This window comes from Cherax quadricarinatus, chromosome 86, assembly GCF_038502225.1.
Source record: "Cherax quadricarinatus isolate ZL_2023a chromosome 86, ASM3850222v1, whole genome shotgun sequence".
In the NCBI taxonomy this organism is placed as follows: Eukaryota; Metazoa; Arthropoda; class Malacostraca; order Decapoda; family Parastacidae; genus Cherax; species Cherax quadricarinatus.
In genome coordinates this window covers 372,055-393,537 of record NC_091377.1, presented here as the reverse complement: position 1 = coordinate 393,537, position 21,483 = coordinate 372,055, and the positions used below count along the sequence as shown (strand labels likewise).

General features: G+C 36.5%; 1 protein-coding gene across 3 annotated transcripts in view; it reads right to left on the bottom strand.

Moving 5' to 3' along the window:
- Window positions 1-2,961: 2,961 nt before the first annotated feature.
- LOC128703079 (myotubularin-related protein 10-B) overlaps window positions 2,962-21,483 on the bottom strand; it is a 41,009-nt gene continuing 22,487 nt past the window's right edge. For 2 of the 3 annotated variants that reach the window (XM_070103543.1, XM_070103544.1), the window contains 4 exons: window positions 20,496-20,645; window positions 19,271-19,443; window positions 14,139-14,309; window positions 2,962-11,548 (listed from right to left, as the gene is read on the bottom strand). In XM_070103543.1, the coding sequence (XP_069959644.1) occupies window positions 11,006-11,548; window positions 14,139-14,309; window positions 19,271-19,443; window positions 20,496-20,645 (1,037 nt within the window). In that variant the 3' untranslated portion in view covers window positions 2,962-11,005. The remainder of the gene's footprint in view (window positions 11,549-14,138; window positions 14,310-19,270; window positions 19,444-20,495; window positions 20,646-21,483) is intronic. The other variant, XM_070103545.1, reaches the window with a different exon arrangement.

Genomic DNA, 21,483 nt, shown 5'->3' with positions numbered 1-21,483 from the left:
TCATTAATGGTAGAAAGAATCCTATACACAGACAGACAGATTACTCAATTTGTATATTTCAATCTTGATCTGAGGATGTCAGACTATGACTAAAATGCAGATCTTTGTCTACATGTGGGATTCCATCTCTCACACACAAACTCTCTTTTTTTTTTTTTTTTTGTGTGTGTGTGTGTGTGTGTGTGTGTGTGTGTGTGTGTGTGTGTGTGTGTGTGTGCAAAAAATTGCTTTTAAAAGACTTCTGACAATGGTAGGAAAAACATACCACATGTGCACTGTAAAAGCCATGAGGGGTCCAATCTTTTTTATGATTCCATTCAATGACAAAGAAACTGGAGAAACCACAAAGGTATCAAAGAAATAATCAACTTAATAATTATGTACATTATCTGAAAATATTATGCTGTATAAAACATCACAGAGGCTTTTATACATCCCTGAAAGACACTGACTCTCAATCACAAGACCTTCAGAATTTGGTTATACAGGTGTACTGCTCAAAGTACTGAAAAGACACGGACAGAGCAGCTTTTGTGATGGTTTGTGTTGAGTAATTTTATAAAGCTGTACACAGAGTCAAACATTGTCACTATAGGTTATAGTTCTACACATTTTTTTTTTCTCAACTTCAGAATTTATTAAATACTACTAGTGTATTATTTTATTATCACACTGGCCGATTCCCACCAAGGCAGGGTGGCCCGAAAAAGAAAAACTTTCACCATCATTCACTCCATCACTGTCTTGCCAGAAGGGTGCTTTACACTACAGTTTTTAAACTGCAAAATTAACACCCCTCCTTCAGAGTGCAGGCACTGTACTTCCCATCTCCAGGACTCAAGTCCGGCCTACCGGTTTCCCTGTATATGTGAACTCATTCACATATACACATACACAAACCTTCCCCTCTGTATTTGTACAGTATGTAGAATGCTGGATAAATATTACTTTAAATAAGATTTATTCAATATAACACATCTTCCTGAAAGCAGGTTCATATCTAAACTTTTTTAATTTTTTAAGTTAAGAGTTCATGGGCATGGACTAGAAACTACAAGTAGAATAATGAAACATGTACAACAGCACTTTTCCCTTTAATGCAACCTCCTAGTTCAACCTTGCATTCATTCATACCTGCGACCAGTCCCAAGGGGTTCTACCCTCTCGACCAGGTACAAGGCCAAACTTCCTTTACTGCCTGATCATACAGGCTGTCACTGCCAGTAGCTCAGCTTATAAATCATTGCTTGTATTCTAGTCAGAACCAGAGTACCAGCCTATGGATACATTTGTGTTCAATTAAACAAATACATATCTTGTACCAGGATACTGACCCCCAGATACATATGCACCTGTAAACACACAGATACTACCCTAATACCACAGCACTAACCAATGGACACATTTACGTGAACCTACATAAAACTATAGTAGACACCTCAGTCATACGAGAGTACCAACCTATAGATACATTTTATAGTACAATAACAAAAAGTAATTCCACAACAGCTCACAGTGAGCACAAAGACATATAAACAATACAAATGTGATCACAAAGCACCAAATGCAATTATATGTATTGAATGCATTTGGTCTTTGGCCAAACTTCAAATGCAATTATCAGATACAGTGCTGCTGCATATCAGCTCATAAGCACTAGATGAAATCAGAAAAGATTCTGATACTGCAAAAATAATCAGCAACCACAAGTAGTCATAAGCAAGTATCAAAGGCTAGTTAAAACTAGAGTAAAAACTATCATTAAGGAAGAGGCTGCGTTCTGCTCTGCTCCAACACAAGTGAGAGTGAATGAATGAATGTATGAATGAATGTGAGTGTTAGTGTATATGCATGTGCACACATGCACGTATGTACTTACTGAATTGTACTCGCCAAGGCTCGGCTCTTAGTCCTGCCTCCTAAACTACTTAAGTGAACATTGATTGCTGGCTTCTAGGGCCTTATCACATCTACTCTTGAAGCTGTGTATTGAGTTTGCCTCCACTACCTCATCTGTGTCATTCCATTTTTCAACCGCCTTGAGACTAATGAAATACTTCCTTATATCCCTATACCTCCCTGTCCTTAGATCAAACTTGATTGTATCCCATTCCCTCAAGTGCTGTATGAACCCGATGGGTAAAACGCTTCCTTCTAAATATAATTATACCCCTATCACCCTTCCTTGGTGGAAGACAGCTGGTGTTTGCAAAAAAAAAGAATCCCCATTTCTCATCCGTATCTTTAGCTAACACGTGCCCCCTAAAGCAGGTTCCTGTTCAAAAAGTCTAGCCTTATCTACTCTATCAATTCCTCTCAAGATTTTGCATGTTATAATCATGTCTCCTCTTGCCTTTCATACTGCCAAGGACATTAGGTTCAGTTCCTTCAAATTTTACTCGTGTTGCATTTCTGTACTTATCTGGTTGAAAACATTTGGATTTTCTAAAGTTACTGCATGTGCTTGAGCAGGTGTGGGCTCCATGACTGAGCAGCACACTCGTGTCATATTTAAAGTTGTAAAGAATTCTTTGGTTAATTCCTGAATGGTGTTCTGAAGTTTTCCAATCTTACATATGCCAGTGGGAAGCTGGAATGTTTACATCCCATCACTCTCCCTCACATCCTTGTAGTGATAAGACAAGAGAATTGCCTAATGCATATTGGGGAGGTCTGAGGACTGCCTGCTGCTGCACTTGACAAAAGTGTGTGCCACCAATTGAAATTAATTCTGTTTCCATGCCCCTAATGGAAATGGGTGCTCTTCTATTGGAAATGAAAACCTAAATATAAATTGCATATTGAAAATGCGAGTTGTGATCGCATGGAGCTAAATTGTCAAAATCAAAATAATGCTTACCAATAATTTCCGTATTTAATGATGATAATTTGCCTGTGACCTTAGTATTACACGTTTACATGCTATACCTAAATTTTACAAGAGGATAAGAACTACACTCATTAACGAGTACCATTTTTTATTTGATATGTAATGTTTTGATTAAATTTTTCCCTCTAGATTTTCATAGTTTTCCTACAATTTTGTGGTTATCCTATATCAGATTTCATGTTATCCAGTATGCCTCTCAATAGTTTTTTAAGTCTACCAAGATTTTTTTTTTAATTTAGGAGGCCTGGTCCAAGACCAGACCATAAGGGCAATGATCCCAGAAACCATTAACAAATATACACTCCAAGCCGGAATAATGGTGCTCAACTCTATTTGGAAACACTGTGCAAAAAAAAAAAAAAAAAAATGTTAAATTATCATTCCAACTGGAATGAAATTTTACATTTAAAAACAAATAGCACTGACAGACCTATGAAATTTTCACTGAAATACCGTAGGTCAGTAATTTAAAACATATAAACAGCCATGAATGCCCTCCTTAACAACACAAAAATTAAGTAGCTAGGTATAAGTGTCTAGCTGGTGCAAACACAGGAGATTCCCCACTTACAAATGAATTGTTTAACATCTTTGTGGACATAGTGTCTGGGGAATGGGAGGTAATCAGGCTAGATTCAAGGAAGTTGAGGATTGTCTAATTCTCTGGATTCAAAGCTCTGCACTGGTATCAAGGTCCCTTGAAGGGAGTTATACATAGGTGCCCCTCGACTTACGATGGGGTCACATTCCAATGAACCCATCATAAGTTGAAAATATCATAAGTCGAATATGATAAATAAATAAATAACTACTGTCGCTGAATAAGTAAATAAACAAATAATTAGCACAGTTAACTAAATACCAAAATTGGAAAGTAAATAAATGAATACAAAACCAAAATTCAAAGTCCGATAACTACTGAATGTGCATCATTATCACAATTGTAAGTTGAAAAATCTTAAGTCGAACCATTGTAAAGCGAGGAGCATCTGAAAATATGTTTGTATAGAAAATGACAGAATAAAGGATGTTTATTTTTTACATGTTTGTACTGTGGCTTAGTAGCTGTGAAACTGAATCCTAAGCGCCTGGTTTGCAAGACAAGTTTTGTGTGCAATTTTACATGTTTAACCCTTAAACGGTCCAAATAGATCGATGTTCAAATCCGTAGTGCTCCAAAAGTAGATCTATGTTTTTTTTTTACACATTTTCAAATATAAAAAAAAAAATGATGATGTACATTTTTTTACATTCAAATGTTGAAAAAACGTATATATATATATACGTTTGGACCGTTTAAGGGTTAAGTGTGGATGTGTGCAAACTGGAGGATGTAAGTGTTTATGTCTTCAACTTGGGGATGTTTGCAAGTGTGGATGTATGCAATGGGGTGTTTATAAGTGTGGATATGTCCAATTTAGGAAATCTTTTAAATGCAGAGATATGCAACTTAGGGAAGTTTTTAAATGTGGAAATGTGCAAACTTGGAGACCTCCTGTATATACAATACCATCTTCATAATCTCTTTGGTAAGTAGGCTTCTTGTGTTCTGTAGCCGTTATCCAAACACTACAAAATTATACATTAAAATTAACAATGAGCTACATCATCGACTTCTTATACAGCCCAAAAGAAGCAATCACATTGTGACAAATTAAAAGTACCTTTACATAGAAGTGTACACTAATTCATGACATATGTAGATGTAATCATTGTACACTATTATACAATACAAAACCAATTACAGTAAGCTCTCTTATAAAGCTTCTCTAAATGTGATATTTTTGCAAATAGGATTGAAAAGGTGCATCAAAAATTGAAGTGTTTACCATGAATGCCTTTGCATGTTCTATTCAATTCTGGATGTATCATTTTATTCTGCATGTACCATTCAATTCTGGATGTATCATTTTATTCTGCATGTACCATTCAATTTTGGATGTATCATTTTATTCTGCAAGTACCATTCAATTCTGGATGTATCATTTTATTCTGCATGTACCATTCAATTCTGGATGTATCATTTTATTCTGCATGTACCATTCAATTCTGGATGTATCATTTTATTCTGCATGTACCATTCAATTCTGGATGCACTGTTACAATCACATTTACAAGAGTTTACAACATCAGATTTCTGGAACAATTTTTATAAAACTAACGTACATATTTAAAAAAAATTGATGAGTATTAATTTAAAGTAAATCTTTAATCATCATGAAGAGAAAGACAATGCTCATACTTTACCGGTAACTCAAATTCTCTTTCTTAGTTTCATTAAAGATACATTTTTTATATACAGCTTCTCCTCACTTAATGACAGAGTTCCGTTCCTAAGACCACGTTGGTAAGCGAATTCGTCACTAAGTGAGGAGCATACTATAATGGTAGTGGGTCTGTGTCAACCATCTTTGATCTTGTTTTAATGTCACCTTTGCACTATTTATAACATGTCTGGTATATTTTTAAATGTTGATACAGTAGTGTACTGTATATTGTAATCAACAGAATAGAGGAAATCAGCTCTTAATATACATTATTTAGGTATGCATATTGGTCAAAGAGCCCGTCTTAAGTCTAAGCCATCGGTAAATGAGTATGTCGCTAAGTGAAGAGAGGCTGTATTTAATAAAGTTCTTTATCATATTTTAAAAATAATAATTGTACAGCCTCTCCTCACCTAGCGACATACTCATTTACCGACGTCTTGGCTCTCCAACCAGTATGCACACCTAAATAATGTATATTAAGAGCTGATTTCCTCTATTGTGTTTATTACAATATACAGTAAACTACTGTATAAACATTTAAAAATACACCAGAAATGTTATAAATGGTGCAAAGGTGACATTAAAACAATATCAAAGATGGTCGACACAAACCCACTACCATTATAGTATGCTCCTTGCACAGCGACGAATTCATTTACTGATGTGGTCTTAGGAACGGAACTCTGTTGTTAAGTGAGGAGAGGCTGTATGAATATTGATATCGTAGGAAATGAGATATGGACTGTAGTTTTATCAGCAATTTTCCCGCTGATTTTGCTCATATAACACTTGAAAAAATCCTCATTACAATTATTATGATTATTATAATCATAACTAAGAGTTAAATCCTCATTGACAAGATTTGATTGACCATGCTGTATTTGAAGAAATGCAGTATGTTCAGTGATTTGAAAGCACAAGATGATTCAATTCAGGCATACCTCACTCAATGTTCTAAAATTTTGTCTGCACTTATGTAGCACAAATACTTTATAATAAAAAAAGTGCTAAACCCATTAGGGTGATACAGAGCTGAACACAAATACAACAAAATCATGCTGATGAGATCTGCACCAAAATGTTGCCAGATTTTAACTATCTTTGTGTAAGCTTAACACATTTTCCAATTTTTTTTTAAGTCTGCTTGGCCGCACAAGGCTTTACTGTCTCTTCAATAAGAAAATACAACATACACATTCAGTAGAGCCCTGATTTATGGTGTTCCAACTTATGACACTGGCGCTTTGCAATCAATTAATTAGTTATTAACACACTTCTGCAGTAACAATCATTGTAAATATTCAAACATTTTAAATAATCTTTTACAGTATTTTACCAAATTAATTTATTTTAATATTATAATCGTTATTATTATTACTATCAAAATCAAGACTATATAGAGAGCACACATTTTAGTAGACTGGTTAAAAAAAAATTGTCGATTTAATATTTAAAATTTTCATAACTTTTTTTTTTTTAGGGGGGTTAGATTCTTTACCAAATGCACTAATATTTAGTATGTTCAATTTTTTTTTGACAAGAGATGCAATAAGAATGACAATTAAATTACTGCACATTCTGTGGTAGCTGTCTGGTACTTCAGCTAATGATGTGTGGAAGAGCAGCAGTTCCACTTTACTGCCCTCACTACATGTTCAGGTACATTGACCCTCACCATAACAATGAGGGAGAGAGAAGCATATGTAAAGAGCTAAGTTAGAGAGAGGGTAAAAGTGAGAAAGAGGGAGGCAGCCCAGTTGCTGCCTGCCCACATACACATCAACCCCATTCCTCCCAAAGCACTCAGCCATAGCAGTGAGGATATGGAGAGTATATGTGAGAGATATAATGCAAAAGAGAGGAAGTGAATAGGAGATTGAGAATGAGAGGGAGGTAGTCCAGCTGTGGCCCACCTCTACACATCTGTACTTCACCATACAGTATGCCGTATTGTAGCTCGATTCTGTTTAATTAATTAAACAATGCTTAATACTATTACGATTTACAAGTGAAAAGGAGCAGTACTGAATGTAAAATAACTGATAAAAAAATTTGGAAAAAATTAACTGATATTAGTTAATCAATAATACGGCCCTGGAACGCATCTTCAATTGTAACATTTGTTTTTGTGGAAAAATAAGTTACGAGAACCAAACAGTCAATTTCCAATGAATTTTCTAGAAAGCATTAACATCATAAGTTGGAGCCCATTGTACACCAGCCACACTAAGCTAGCTGCTGTGCATATCAGCTTCTCCAATTACTTCCATCAAAACAGAATGCTGTACATCTTAGCAGGAGATGAGAGGGAAATGTGTGATACAGGGCTCTGGTGAACAAAAATATAATCATACTAGCACTTAACCTAGAAGAACAGCTCTGATGAACAGTACTAAGTTATTATAATTATATTTGTGGGAAGCGGTAAACTCAGGAGTCACACTGCACCTAGGAAATGGGAGGTATTAAGATTTAATACAAAAGAAGGGTACAGGAGAGCTCCGCTTTACAGCACTTTGCCTTATGGGGTTTCAGAATACCCATTTTTCATTTATTCAGACTTTGTACAATAAATATATTCACCACTCACTATAAGCTAAGAATGAAAATATTTTAAATGTGTGTACTGTATATGAATTTTTTAGGCCTAGCTCTATTGCTCATTTAATATATGATACTGTAAATATATCAGGCTTTTATATGCTTTAAAAGGAAAAAAAGGTTATGTTTCACTTTACAGCAGCAGCTGCCTGGAACCTAACCTGCTGTATAAGAGGGGTCCTCCTGTAATTCCAATTTGCCAGATTAAGAGTACCTCACCAGTGACAAGAAATTCCCCATGAAGGGCAAAAGGTGCATTTTCAGTATTTCATGAACACAATACAACACTTGATGCTGTGTAGTCACCCACTTTAATTATTTCTGCTCAATGACAGCTCCAGCAAGCACAAATATTCAAGAAGGTGGAGACATTTGCGAGAGGAGACTGCTTACACCCAAACAATCCCTACTCGGTTTCCTTTGTTCATTATTAAGAAATTATCAGTGGGGCCGAATAACAAATTTAAAGGTGGTATTGGTCAGATTATATCCCCATGAGTTCAGTGTATCGGGTGAGTGGGCAGTGTACACTGAGGTATGCCTATATGTACATCCTCTGATTAAACTCAATCCTCAGATGTTTAGAGTATAATTAAAATTACTGCTATAAATGAAATGCAGCTATCAAATATAGCTTCGTTATCATTAAACTTGCTAGTAAAAAAGTAAAAAATATGATTGCAATAACTAACAACAGGTAAAGATGGATAGCTAATAATGCACAAACAATAGTTTTACAGTGTAGATCTTTTAACAATTGTATTCAAAACAACTATTTTTTATGAGCAGATAAAACTTTTTCTTTTCTAGAGTATTAGTTAATATTCTTATCATTTAACTTAAGAATCATTATCAAATTAATAAATTATATTCAACAAAGTTAGGACTTAGGAGAGGGAAAATTAGGGGACATTTTGGTCCATCCTGTACCACCGTAAAGTCACGATGAACCAGGATGGCCTAAAATACCATCATGAGGAGCCTCTCATAAGTGTGGGTTTTTGGTCAATTGTTCTGGCCACTGTATGACTTTATCCTTTAAAAATTATGTTGTTTTCCATAAAAACATTTTTGAACTACATCAGAAATATATTTTAGTTTAAAAATATTTTAAAGTCTATACATCCAACTCATTTCATACTTACTATGAAACTTAAGCCAATTATCAACATATTTACCAATGCACAAAATTAAGTTAACACTATGATCAATTAACTAAAATAATTTACACCACTGTCAGTAAGATTAAACGATATATAAATCACAATAAAAAATCTGACATTATTACTGACCATTAGCATGTAAAGTTTTTAAAATTTTAACAAGAAAATAGGAAGACTTAATATATGGTTCATGGTACAGAACACCTCCAACTATGACAGTATTAATATGCAAATTTTAGTTACATTTATTTCACAGGGTTATTAATAGGTACATGTGCTTGGAAAAAAAAATAATAAGCAAATCTTGAAATAACAAAGAAAGGCACAATACCGTGACTGGAACGATACACAAATAACCCGCACATAAAAGAGAGAAGCTTACGGCGACGTTTCGGTCCAAGTCGGACCGAAACGTCGTCGTAAGCTTCTCTCTTTTATGTACAGGTTATTTGTGTAAAGCAAATCTTGTTCTGTACTACTATTTCACCCATTTTTGAGAGAAAGCAAAATTCGTAATTTTCGAAGCCTGGAAGATCACGGTAGCCATGGTTACGGATGAAACCTCTTCACATTATGCAAAGAAATAACTATGACTTCAAAAATTGAATTCCAAATACAGTAAGAACTATGTAGTCTATGCAGATTACACATCTGAAAAAGGGGGGCAAATATAACTGTAAAATATATACTTGGGGTCTATACAGTTAAACCCACATAAACTTAATTCCAAACAAAGAGAGGAACTTAGAAGTGACTACACATTTGTGACTGCAAATTAGATAACAATAACAATCAGAGGGATATAATTATTGTCTCCATAATAATGCAGTCTCTAAATGCTTATACCTAAATATTTGAAAACTGAGATCATATTACCAAACACCAAAATCAAATCCCATAAATAAGTTTGAACAACAAATCTACTCCTTGAAATGTGACTGCAAAGGAATTTGTTCAAGCTATCTATGAAGCACATACAGTATAAAATATTCAGTAAATGGACACAGATACAATGAATGCTACAATTTCTTATGGCAATGTTTCCGGAGTGAATACTGATGAAAGTGTTTCTTTTTTGGGTCACCCTGCCTTGGTGGGAAACAGCTGATGTGTTAATAAAAAATAATAACGTCTCTCTAGGTAGTAGATTGGTAGACAGCAACCGCCCAGGGAGGTACTACTGTCCTGCCAAGCGAGTGTAAAATGAAAGCCTGTAATTGTTTTACATGATGGTAGGAGTGCTGGTGTCCTCTTTTCTGTCTCATAAACATGAAAGATTTCAGGTACGTCTTGCTACTTCTACTTGCACTTAGGTCACACTACACATACATGTACAAGCATATATATACACACCCCTCTGGGTTTTCTGCTATTTTCTTTCTAGTTCTTGTTCTTGTTTATTTCCTCTTATCTCCATGGGGAGGTGGAAGAGAATTCTTCCTCCGTAAGCCATGCGTGTTGTAAGAGGTGACTAAAATGCCGGGAGCAAGGGGCTAGTAACCCCTTCTCCTGTATAAATTACTAAATTTGAAAAGAGAAACTTTTGTTTTTCTTTTTGGGCAACCCTGCCTCAGTGGGATACGGCTGGTTTGTTGGAAAAAAAAAAAAAAAAAAATGTCTCCCGTAGCGTTATTGTGGCAATGTTTTGCTCCTGGAACCCTTGTCGGTTTAGCACTTTATCTAATTACAATAATAATTTGCTCCTGGAGAACAAAAACATTGCCACAATAAATTGTCGCATTAGTTGCACCCGTGTCCATTTACCCAACATTTTTGACGGTAATTCTACCATTATTACCAGTATAAAATATCCTACATTTACATACAAAAAATACACTTCTCTGCCACAGAGAGGAATAACTCACTGTTTATATCTGTCAAGTGTAGCTATGAATTTTAGTAATCTCTGAGCAACCATGACTTTCATCAACAACAATAAAAAAAATATTATACTCTTTCATAAAGTTGTACATTTTTAATAACAAAATCAATGACTTAATGTACCAATTAGAATTAAAGCCTTTTTTTCACAGGATAAATGGTTTGTCACACAATAACACCCTACCACTTTCACTACGTGTTTATTTAAGTGTACCATTGGTTAAGCTGTCTGACAGGTGACCCTTAAGAGTGTTGTATATTTGGTAAAGATGTTTCCAATGTTGAGAATTAGGAGGGGAGCGTTTTAATAGTGATTCTGATTCATTCAACGTTAAAGTCGCTGGTTCTGTGAGCCAAGCACAGAAGCAGTCTTTCCAGGGCTTGAGACTGCTTAAGGACACGTCTATCCTCAAAGGAGTGTCCAACTGCAATGAAGCAACTGGACAGCTGGAATCAAATGGCAGAGTTCCTGAACTTTCAAATAGGAATTTAATTCGATGCCAAGTGTGATATGCACTAGAGAGTGGATCTCTGATCCTCCTAAGGGCACCAGTCGCTGATAAAGACTCGAGTAAACTTTGAATGTAATGCACATTAAGGAAAGCTTCTCGGGAATGTTTTTTCCCCAAACAGTTTTCTGATGTTCCATTTTGTTCACTTACTAAAAGACTCTGACTCTCTGCCCACCAAGACCAAACGGGACGTAGATAAATAGGCTGATGCGGATTTTCTCGTTGCAACACCTGTAAATTAAAATAATATGACAGGCTTTCATTAAACTGTATAGCCAGGTCTCAGTGCAAAATTAATGCTAGTTCCCCCTAAACTCTTCAAATTATGTGAAAAAATTCATATACGACCACTGTATTGGGATTCATTATTTGCACTAACCGAGAACAAGCCATATTATATGAAGAGTGGAATACAGTACCTAATAGTTTCATTTCAAAATAATGGCTGTAAACTCCTCTTCATCCATGCAAAGGTGATGGGAGCTGAGAATGGTGGAGGAGTAAGGAAGATAGGGAGGTGAGGATAACAAAGTGAGGATGGTGAGAAGTGTAGATGCAAGGAAGTGGCAAAAGGGGTTGAGCAACAATCAACTGGACAACAGAGATTAGGGACTATTTATGCAACAGAAATTAAACTATAGACAGGCTCTATTTAGTCCTGGTTTTCCTGTGTGATGGTGTGATATTGTATACTAACAGCTTCTGTGTATCTGCTCCTGGAAGAGTCATGCATGAAAAACTCACTATCAAGGGACATTTATTATTTTGAAATTTACATACATTTATTTTAACGCACCAGCCATCTCCCACCAAGGCAGGATGACCCGAAAAAGAAAACTTTCACTATCATTCACTTTATCACTGTCTTGCCAGAGGCATGCCAATACTGCAATTCAGGTGCCCCCCCCTCCTCCAAACTGCAAATATCATCACCCTCGTGCAGAGTGCAGGCACTGTACTTCCCACTTCTAGGACTCAAGTCGAGCTAACTGGTTTGCCTGAATCCTCTCACAAAATATTACCTTCCTCACACTCCAACAGCACATAGTCATAAAAATCACTTGCCCCCACTCACTACTATCTAACATGCTCACATACACCCACTGGATGTCCAAGCCCCTAGCACACAAAACCTCTTTTACCCCCTCCCTCCAACCTTCCCTAGGGCAAACTCTACCTTGTCTTCCCTTCACTACACATTTATACACTCTCCAAGTCATCCTATTGCACTCCATCCCCTCAATATTCAAACCACCTCAACAAGCCCTCCTCAGCCCTTTGAATATTATATTTAGTAACCCTGCACCTCCTTATCTCCAAGCTACAAATTCTCTGCATAATATTTACACTACACACTGCCCTCAGACATGACATCTTCACTGCCTCCAGCTTCCACACTGCAATGTTCACAACTCATGCTTCACACCCATATAAGTGTTAGTACCAATAACTGATACAATTCCATTTTTACCTCCATGGATAATGTTGTCTCCATAGATGCCTCAATGCACCTACCTTTTTCCCCTCATCAATTCTATGGTTTACCTTGTCTTTCATATACCCATGCACCAACAAGTCCACTCCCAAATATCCGAACACATTCACTTCCTCCATGTTCCCTCTTCCAAGTTGATATCTAATCTTCCATTACCTAAATCATTTATCCTCATTATCTTGCTCTTTCTATGTTCACTTTTAATTTCCTTCTTTTACACACCCTTCCAAATTCGTCCACAAGCCTTTACAACTTCTCTTCAGAATACAATGGTACCTCGAGTTTCGAACAGCTCCCAACTCAAACAATTATGTAAGTGTATTTTTGTAAGTGCTTTTGTAAGTGTATTTTTAGGGGCTCTGAAACGGACTAATCTAATTTACATTATTCCTTATGGGAAGAAACTTGTTCAGTATCAGCACTTGAACAGCCTTCTGGAACGAATTAAGTTCGTAACTCGAGGTACCACTGTATTCCATAAGCAGTATCATCAGCATACAACAACTGTGACAACTATTATTTTGTATTAGATTCTGCATTGTTTTAGTCTCAAACCTCTTCTCAACACCCTAGCATTCAATTCTCTTACAACCTCATCTATAAGTATGTTAAACCATGGTGACATCATGCATCCCTGTCAGAGACTTACTTTTACTGGAAAATAATCTCCCTCTCTCCTACATATCCTAACCTGAGCCTCACTATCCTCATAAAAATTCTTAACTGCTTTCAGTAACCTACACTTATTCTATACACATGCAACATCTGCCACAATGCTTCCCTATCCACCCTATCATATGCTTTTTCTAAAACCATGAATGGAACAAAAAACCTCCTTACCTTTATCTAAATATTGCTCACTTAAATGATTCAATGTCAACATTTGGTCTACACATCCCCCTACTCTTCCTATAGCCTCTTTATTCATTTGCAATCCTGTCCTGTCTAAACCTTAATTCTTTCAATATTAATTCTATCATACACTTTACCTGGTATATTCAACAGGCTTATTCCCCTATAATTTTTACACTCTGTTGTCAACCTCTCCTTTATACAAAGGAACTATGCACACTCTCTGTAAATCTCTAAGTAACTTATCCTCTTTGAAACAATGAATAATAGTACCAACCCCTTCAGAGCTATCTCCGTACAAAAAAAAAAAAAAAAATACTATGGTAGGAACAATTCGCAAAGAATCTAAACTACAGAAAATTTTTCAGTCCATCCTGGACAATTATCAAGCAATGGTCCAGGATGAATCACAAGTTGTTCAAAGTTTCCAAAATGCTGGTTACTTCTGCAAGCAAATTAACCTGATCAACTTACAGCAGTGGCAGTGTATTTAGCACTGATAGAATTGAACATGAAACTGGAGTGGAGTGAGCAAAAAGCGGCATGCCAGAGAGCCACAAGATACTCCGATGTAAACTCCAGGGAAGCATGGTGCTGCAGGCTCACTTGGTACACACAATCCAGAAATAACAACCACAATGGACTCTGTCAAAAAAAAAAAAAAAAAAAAAAAATCATTAATCAGCAATTTTATTTTCTCATATATAAATCAACAACTTAAACATGCAGTATTACTGAAAATAAAAGGCATTAATTATACAAGAATGAAGAGTGGTACTGCAATTATGCAAGAAGGAAAAGAGAGTAGTACTGTAATTATGCAAGAATGAAAAAGAGCAGTACTGTAACAGTGCAAGAATGTAAAAGAGAAATAATGTAATTATGCAAGAATCAAAAGGAGCAGTACTGTAATAGTGCAAGAATGTAAAAGAGAAATACAGTAATTATGCAAGAATGAAAAAGAACAGTACTGTAATTATGCAAGAATGAAAAAGAACAGTACTGTAATTATGCAAGAATGAAAAAGAACAGTACTGTAATTATGCAAGAAAAAATAGGTATAATTATTTCTTTCAACACATTTTGCTATCTCCCACTAGGGTAGGGTGACCCAGAAAGGAAAACAACATTCACCATCACTTATGCCCCTGCTCCTTGTGGGTTTAGCACTTAGTTTTGATAATAATAATTCCCTTGCTATCTTGCCAGAAATATACAGATATCACACTTCAAATCACCCTCCCAACCATAACATAAACCTTCAGAGTGCAAGTGCTGTACTTCCCACCTCCAGGGCTCAAGTCCAGCTAACTGGTTTCCTTAAATCCTTTCATAAGTGTTATCTTGCTCACTCTAACAGCACGTTCAGCCATAAATACCCCTCATCTCCATTCACTCTGATCGAATACACACACACACATCTGCTAGATGATCAAAAATAAAATTAAAGAACAGAAATTATGCATGAACAAAAATTTAATATAGCCATACAGTTTTTACCACACTAGCTATTTCCCACCAGCAAAAGGTAACCCAAAGAAGGAAACACATTCACCATCACTCATTCCCTTGCTGTCTGGCCAGAAGTTTGTAGCAATTACAATTCCAGTAACCTTCTGAATTACAGCATTCCTACTCATAGATCATTTTCAAATTAATAGTTTTTTTCAACATGATACAAAGTTTATACAGAAATAGGTGACACGTCCTAGGTAGTAGGTTGGTAGACAGCAACTGCCCAGGAAGGTACTACCGCCCTGTGGTAGTAGGTTGGTAGACAACAACTGCCCAGGGAGGTACTACCGTCCTGTGGTAGTAGGTTGGTAGACAGCAACTGCCCAGGAAGGTACTACCGTCCTGTGGTAGTAGGTTGGTAGACAACAACCACCCAGGAAGGTACTACCATCCTGTGGTAGTAGGTTGGTAGACAGCAACTGCCCAGGAAGGTACTACCGTCCTGTGGTAGTAGGTTGGTAGACAGCAACTGCCCAGGAAGGTACTACCGTCCTGTGGTAGTAGGTTGGTAGACAGCAACTGCCCAGGAAGGTACTACCGTCCTGCCAAGTGAATGTGAAACAGAAGCCTGTAATTGTTTTACGTGATGGTAGGATTGCTGGTGTCTTTTTTCTGTCTCACAAACATGCAAGATTTCAGGTATGTCTTGCTACTTCTACTTAAACTTAGGTAACACTGCACATGCATAGACAAGCATATATACACATGCCCCTCTGGGTTTTCTTCTATTTTCTTACTAGTTCTTGTTCTTGTTTATTTCCTCTTATCTCCATGGGGAAGTGGAACAGAATTCTTCCTCCGTGAGCCATGCACATTTTAAGAGGCAATTAAAATGCCAGGAGCAAGGGGCTAGTAATCCCTTCTCCTGTATATATATTACTAAATTTAAAAGGACAAACTTTTGTTTCTCCTTATGGGCCACCCTGCCTTGGTGGGATACAGCCAGTTTGTTGATAAAAGAAGAAGGTGACACATGATAATATATGTAGAAAGTCCCTGGGTTATTATTTAGCATTACATGTGTCAGTTTAAGGGCATTAATTGTATACAAATAAGACTGAATCAACGAGTAAAGGCAGGCCCCGCTTTACGGCATTTCACTAATGCGGCAGTTTTCAATTATACCCATTCTTCATTTATTCAGACTTGCTGCAAGAAATATATTCACTACTCACTATAAGCAAAGGACAAAAATATTTTAAGGTAAGTAATGTGTGTACTGTATATGCATGTTTTAGGCTTTGCTCTATTCCTCACTTAATATATGATAGTGTAAACATGTTATCAAACTTTTATATGCATTGCAAAGTGAAAAAAGAGTTATGTTTCACTTTACAGTGACTTTCGCTTTACAACAGTAGCCCAGAACCTAACCTGCTATATGAGCATGGCCTTCCTGTACACAGTAAATATATATGTAAGTAGATTAAATACAGTGGACCCCCGCATAACGATTACCTCCGAATGTGACCAATTATGTAAGTGTATTTATGTAAGTGCGTTTGTATGTGTATGTTTGGGGGTCTGAAATGGACTAATCTACTTCACAATATTTCTTATGGGAACAAATTCGGTCAGTACTGGCACCTGAACATACTTCTGGAGTGAAAAAATATCGTTAACCGGGGGTCCACTGTATATCATTATGTGTGATCTATACTATACAGTATTTGCAAGTTTAAGTACCTTCCAAAGAATCCACATTATGGGAGTCCCTACACTCATCTATAGTTTGCTTCTCTAATTACAAGTCACTGTGTTATTACATCGTCATGACTGATTTTCACTTGTACAAAGTGCTAATGACCTAACTTGTATAGTCTTGTTTTCTTAACTTGCATTGCTAACAAAATTATTTACCCATGAAAATTTTTATTATCAATACTGCTCTCCTCACAGAAATCCTGTGGACCTTCCAGAGCAGCTACTCATCTCCTTCACATTATTATTATACTCACAAGAAGTGATTAAACACAAAGCTTGTACAGTGTCCTCATCTTGCTTGCAGAGCAAAATATTTCATAACTAACTCATATAATAAAGCTGCTTTTGCACTGAAATGGCAAATCATTAGCACAGCACTAAATTTATTCATCAATTGGATTTTTTTTTTAACAAGTCGGCCATCTCCCACCGAGGCAGGGTGACCCAAAAAAAGAAAGAAAATCCCCAAAAAGAAAATACTTTCATCATCATTCAACACTTTCACCTCACTCACACATAATCACTGTTTTTGCAGAGGTGCTCAGAACACAACAGTTTAGAAGCATATACGTATAGATACACAACATATCCCTCCAAACTGCTAATATCCCAATAATAACCCAATTGGATTCTATACTTCAATTTGCTTTCCCATTCTTTCCCACAAAATGTCTACATTTCTCAAAATCATACCCTAGCCAATATTTTCTCTGATATTTACAGCCCCTGCACTCTGAAAGAGTGGAGATACATTGCAGTTTTTGAACTGCGATATTGACACGCCTCTGGCAAGTGATGGAGTGATGATGAAAGGGTTTCTTCTTTTCCAGGTCACCCTGCCTCAGTAGGAAGTGTCCAATGCATTAAAAAAATTATTATCTAGTATGTTACAGCCCAATCTCTCGATCTACCCATCTCTTGTGCCATGCATCTCTGTCGTAATATACATTAATTTTCTTGTGAGGTGCCCAACACCAAATGTTTAACACTTCCTCTAAACCTACAAATGCTATTTGCTTATTTTAAGCTGGGCTGGGCTAAGTTACTTGAACCTATAAAATGCATATATGGCCACAGATAAGCAAATTAAAATATGTCTGACAATAAGGTAGCTGACACTAATCAGAAAATATTCAAATATGAAAATTATCACTGGTTATGTAAAAATGAACTGCAATCTTGCATTACTTTACAACTGCTTAAAATCTTCACAATAATTTCCTTTGGAATGCATTCAACAACTCCAAACGTCCCCAGGAACTTCCTCACTCCCACAAACTTCACACTACTTCATTTTTAGCTTCAATCTTGTAAAATCAAGTACACCTTATAAGCCATTCATCAATCCTGCTCTCAATTCTGACCTATCTGTGTGTGAACAAAGCTCACATTTTTTCTCCTTCCACAGTGCTGTATGACTCCGGTGGTTTAGTGCTAAATTCTGATTATAATAATAATAATTTTCTAATTCCAATGAAAGAAAAAAGTCTAAACATATATAGGGTAGCAAGCAGTTCTTGTGGCCACAGGTCCACTGCAACAGAATCAGATCTTGTGTACATACTGAAGGGTCCATAGAGCTGGTAGCAGGTTATCTGTTGATGGATACATAACTTCAGTAGTAGGTCCCTTGTCCATGGGTCCAGTGCAGTTTCATTTACTGCCTATTTTAAAGATCTTGATTATCATCCAATAACTCCTCAACATCTTTGTCAATGTCTTCTACCCAATTTTATCTTGCAAGATCTACAATATCTCTAGTAATTTCAAGAACTATGTTGACCCCAGTGAAATTGTGGACACAAGATGACGGTCACATAAAATTCTACTTAATAAGGGTATAAGAAAAACAAATTTGAAACCAGTAACAAAGAAAACAAGAGGGCATTATAGTTTGATATGGAAATAAGTAGTGCAGATTACACAATAGAAAGAATTCCTTCACAAATATAATGGCAGATAGCTAAAATGAATTCCAAAAGGTAGAACAGTATGTGCCACAACTGGAAACTATAAAAAAAATTACCATATTTGCTCTGTTCATGAATGGTATATATTATCTAGAAGATGAAAATTAGACACATATGCAACATCTGGGTATGTTTACCCAGATGTTGCATATGTCTAATTTTCATATTTGCTCTATTCCTCAAAGAAATGGTGGGGTGCCCCCCCAAAAAAATGTAAATACTTTCAACAACATACATTCACTAGCTGTCTTGCCAGAAGTGCATAGACATCACAGTTCAACTGACTCTCCAAACAATTTCTTTTTTTTTAACCCAAAAAGAAAGAAAAAAATATTTATCATTAATTAAAAGCTGGGGCACCATGAGCAAGGCTCTGCTCCAGTAACTACAAATAGGTGACAAATAAAAATAACTAACCTGTTCTTCTATTTGATTCCTGGTATGACCAAGGCGGGTGGAGAAAGGATGACCCAAAGCCACCCATTCTTTCTGGACAAGGCAGTGAAAACCTCGTATAGTGCGCACATGAGGATCCAGAAGTAACTGCACTAAGCTTGATATAACAGCACCAAGGTCACGCCCTTCACTCTCTGTAAAGGGTCAAATCCTCAATACATACCCATTTACATTTTTCAGAAATTTATAAACTAAAAGTGACAATATTTTTTTATTATTTTTATTATCACACTGGCCGATTCCCACCAAGGCAGGGTGGCCCGAAAAAGAAAAACGTTCACCATCATTCACTCCATCACTGTCTTGCCAGAAGGGTGCTTTACACTACAGTTTTTAAACTGCAACATTAACACCCCTCCTTCAGAGTGCAGGTACAATACTGTACAACAAATACATGTTATTAAGAGAACATCTTGTCACTACCTTTGCCAGAATCAAGTGGGGCTGTTCATCTACATAAATTTTTCCAACTTTTGACTTCTTTAGGTCAAATGGGAAGAAAATAGGGCTAAAACTTTTTTCCCATAGCTAGTCTCTTAGTAAATTGTAGCATGTGTGCTCACATACTTTTAACCTATGTTTGTAGTTAAGAACAACCTTCATATGACACATTGTAGCACTTAGCAAGATAAGAGCACAATGTAGCAAAAGAATGAGACCTGATCAACCTTATACTACTGACCTTATGATGGCTATAACCCCTACTCCTCCTCCTCCTGAGGTATCCCCATGAAGTTAAGTGACCCCTCTCCTGTTGCTAACACTTTCTGTGGCTTTGATTCTTGCCAGTGAGTGGAAACTCAAAAATGTCGCCTCACAGGAAAGGGTCCTATACATCTTACCCTCCATATGCTCGACATGATACACAAATAACCTGTAAATAAAAGAGAAAAAAGCGTATGACCCCGTTTCAGTCCAAGACACACTGAAATGTCGTCACGAGCTTTTCTCTTTCCGATGTGTGGATTATTTGTGTATCGATTCAGTCACTGTAGAGTGCCTTTTTGTTCTTTATAGTTGATATGATACCTTGTCATCCATAACACACTGCCCAATCATGGTTGCTTGAGTGGTGATATCCAGGATTGTACCCCTAAATCAAGAGCAGCATGCTTACATAGACCTTGAGCATGACCACTATTAATATTTGTAGTATATTACTTATTTTACTTCAGGTGTTGCTAACCTTGGAGAATGACTGAGCTGTTATGAAGAAGAATTGCAGTGGCAGCACTCTTGGCTACTTCAAGACACTTGCTAACGTGAGATAACCATCTTGAAGACTCCCATCGACTGTAATAGTGACGATCCTGCTCCCAAAATTGTACGGGATCATCTGAAAAAAATGATGCATTATCTAAGAGTAGTGAGAAACAGTTTGACTAATTCTATATTTCAGAACAGGAGTTATAGGCTCCAGAAGCACATTTCTTCTTTTTGTTTCCCCAATAAACTACAAAATCCAAGTCTGCAAATTCACTGTCAACAAACTCTGAGCGAAGCACATTGCCTACAGATAAGCAGTTTATATCAAATCTAGCATTAATATTTCAAAAACAAAATCCAGCACCTTCAGAATTTACAATAATATTAACGATACACATTCTAGAGTATCTCTGAACCTATATAATTAATATTAGTAGATTCAAAGGAAAGAGTAAATCCTGTAGGGAACACACCTCGGGAAATGGAAGATTCAAGGTAGGCGAGTATTTCCAGCCTTGGATCAAAAGCCTTTCACCATTACCAAGGCACCCTCTTTGAAGGGATTAAACTTACAAATTGCTGTCTGTAGTCATCACAAGAACTAAAGTTAAACACATTGACAACACAAACCACTATAACTAGAATTGTTACCAACATTCCACACCAAGTAAACCTAAATTTTAAAACTTGAAAATAAAAAATGAATTACAAGTTTAGCCTTTTTAACATATCCATTTTTATTATCTCCTTCCCTCATTTTTATCTCTTTCTTAATAAGCATGCGTGAGCGTGTTTGATAGGAGTGAATGGAGACAAATGGTTTTTAATACTTGACGTGCTGTTGGAGTGTGAGCAAAGTAACATTTATGAAGGGGTTCAGGGAAACCGGCAGGCCGGACTTGAGTCCTGGAGATGGGAAGTACAGGTCCTGCACTCTGAAGGAGGGGTGTTAATGTTGCAGTTTAAAA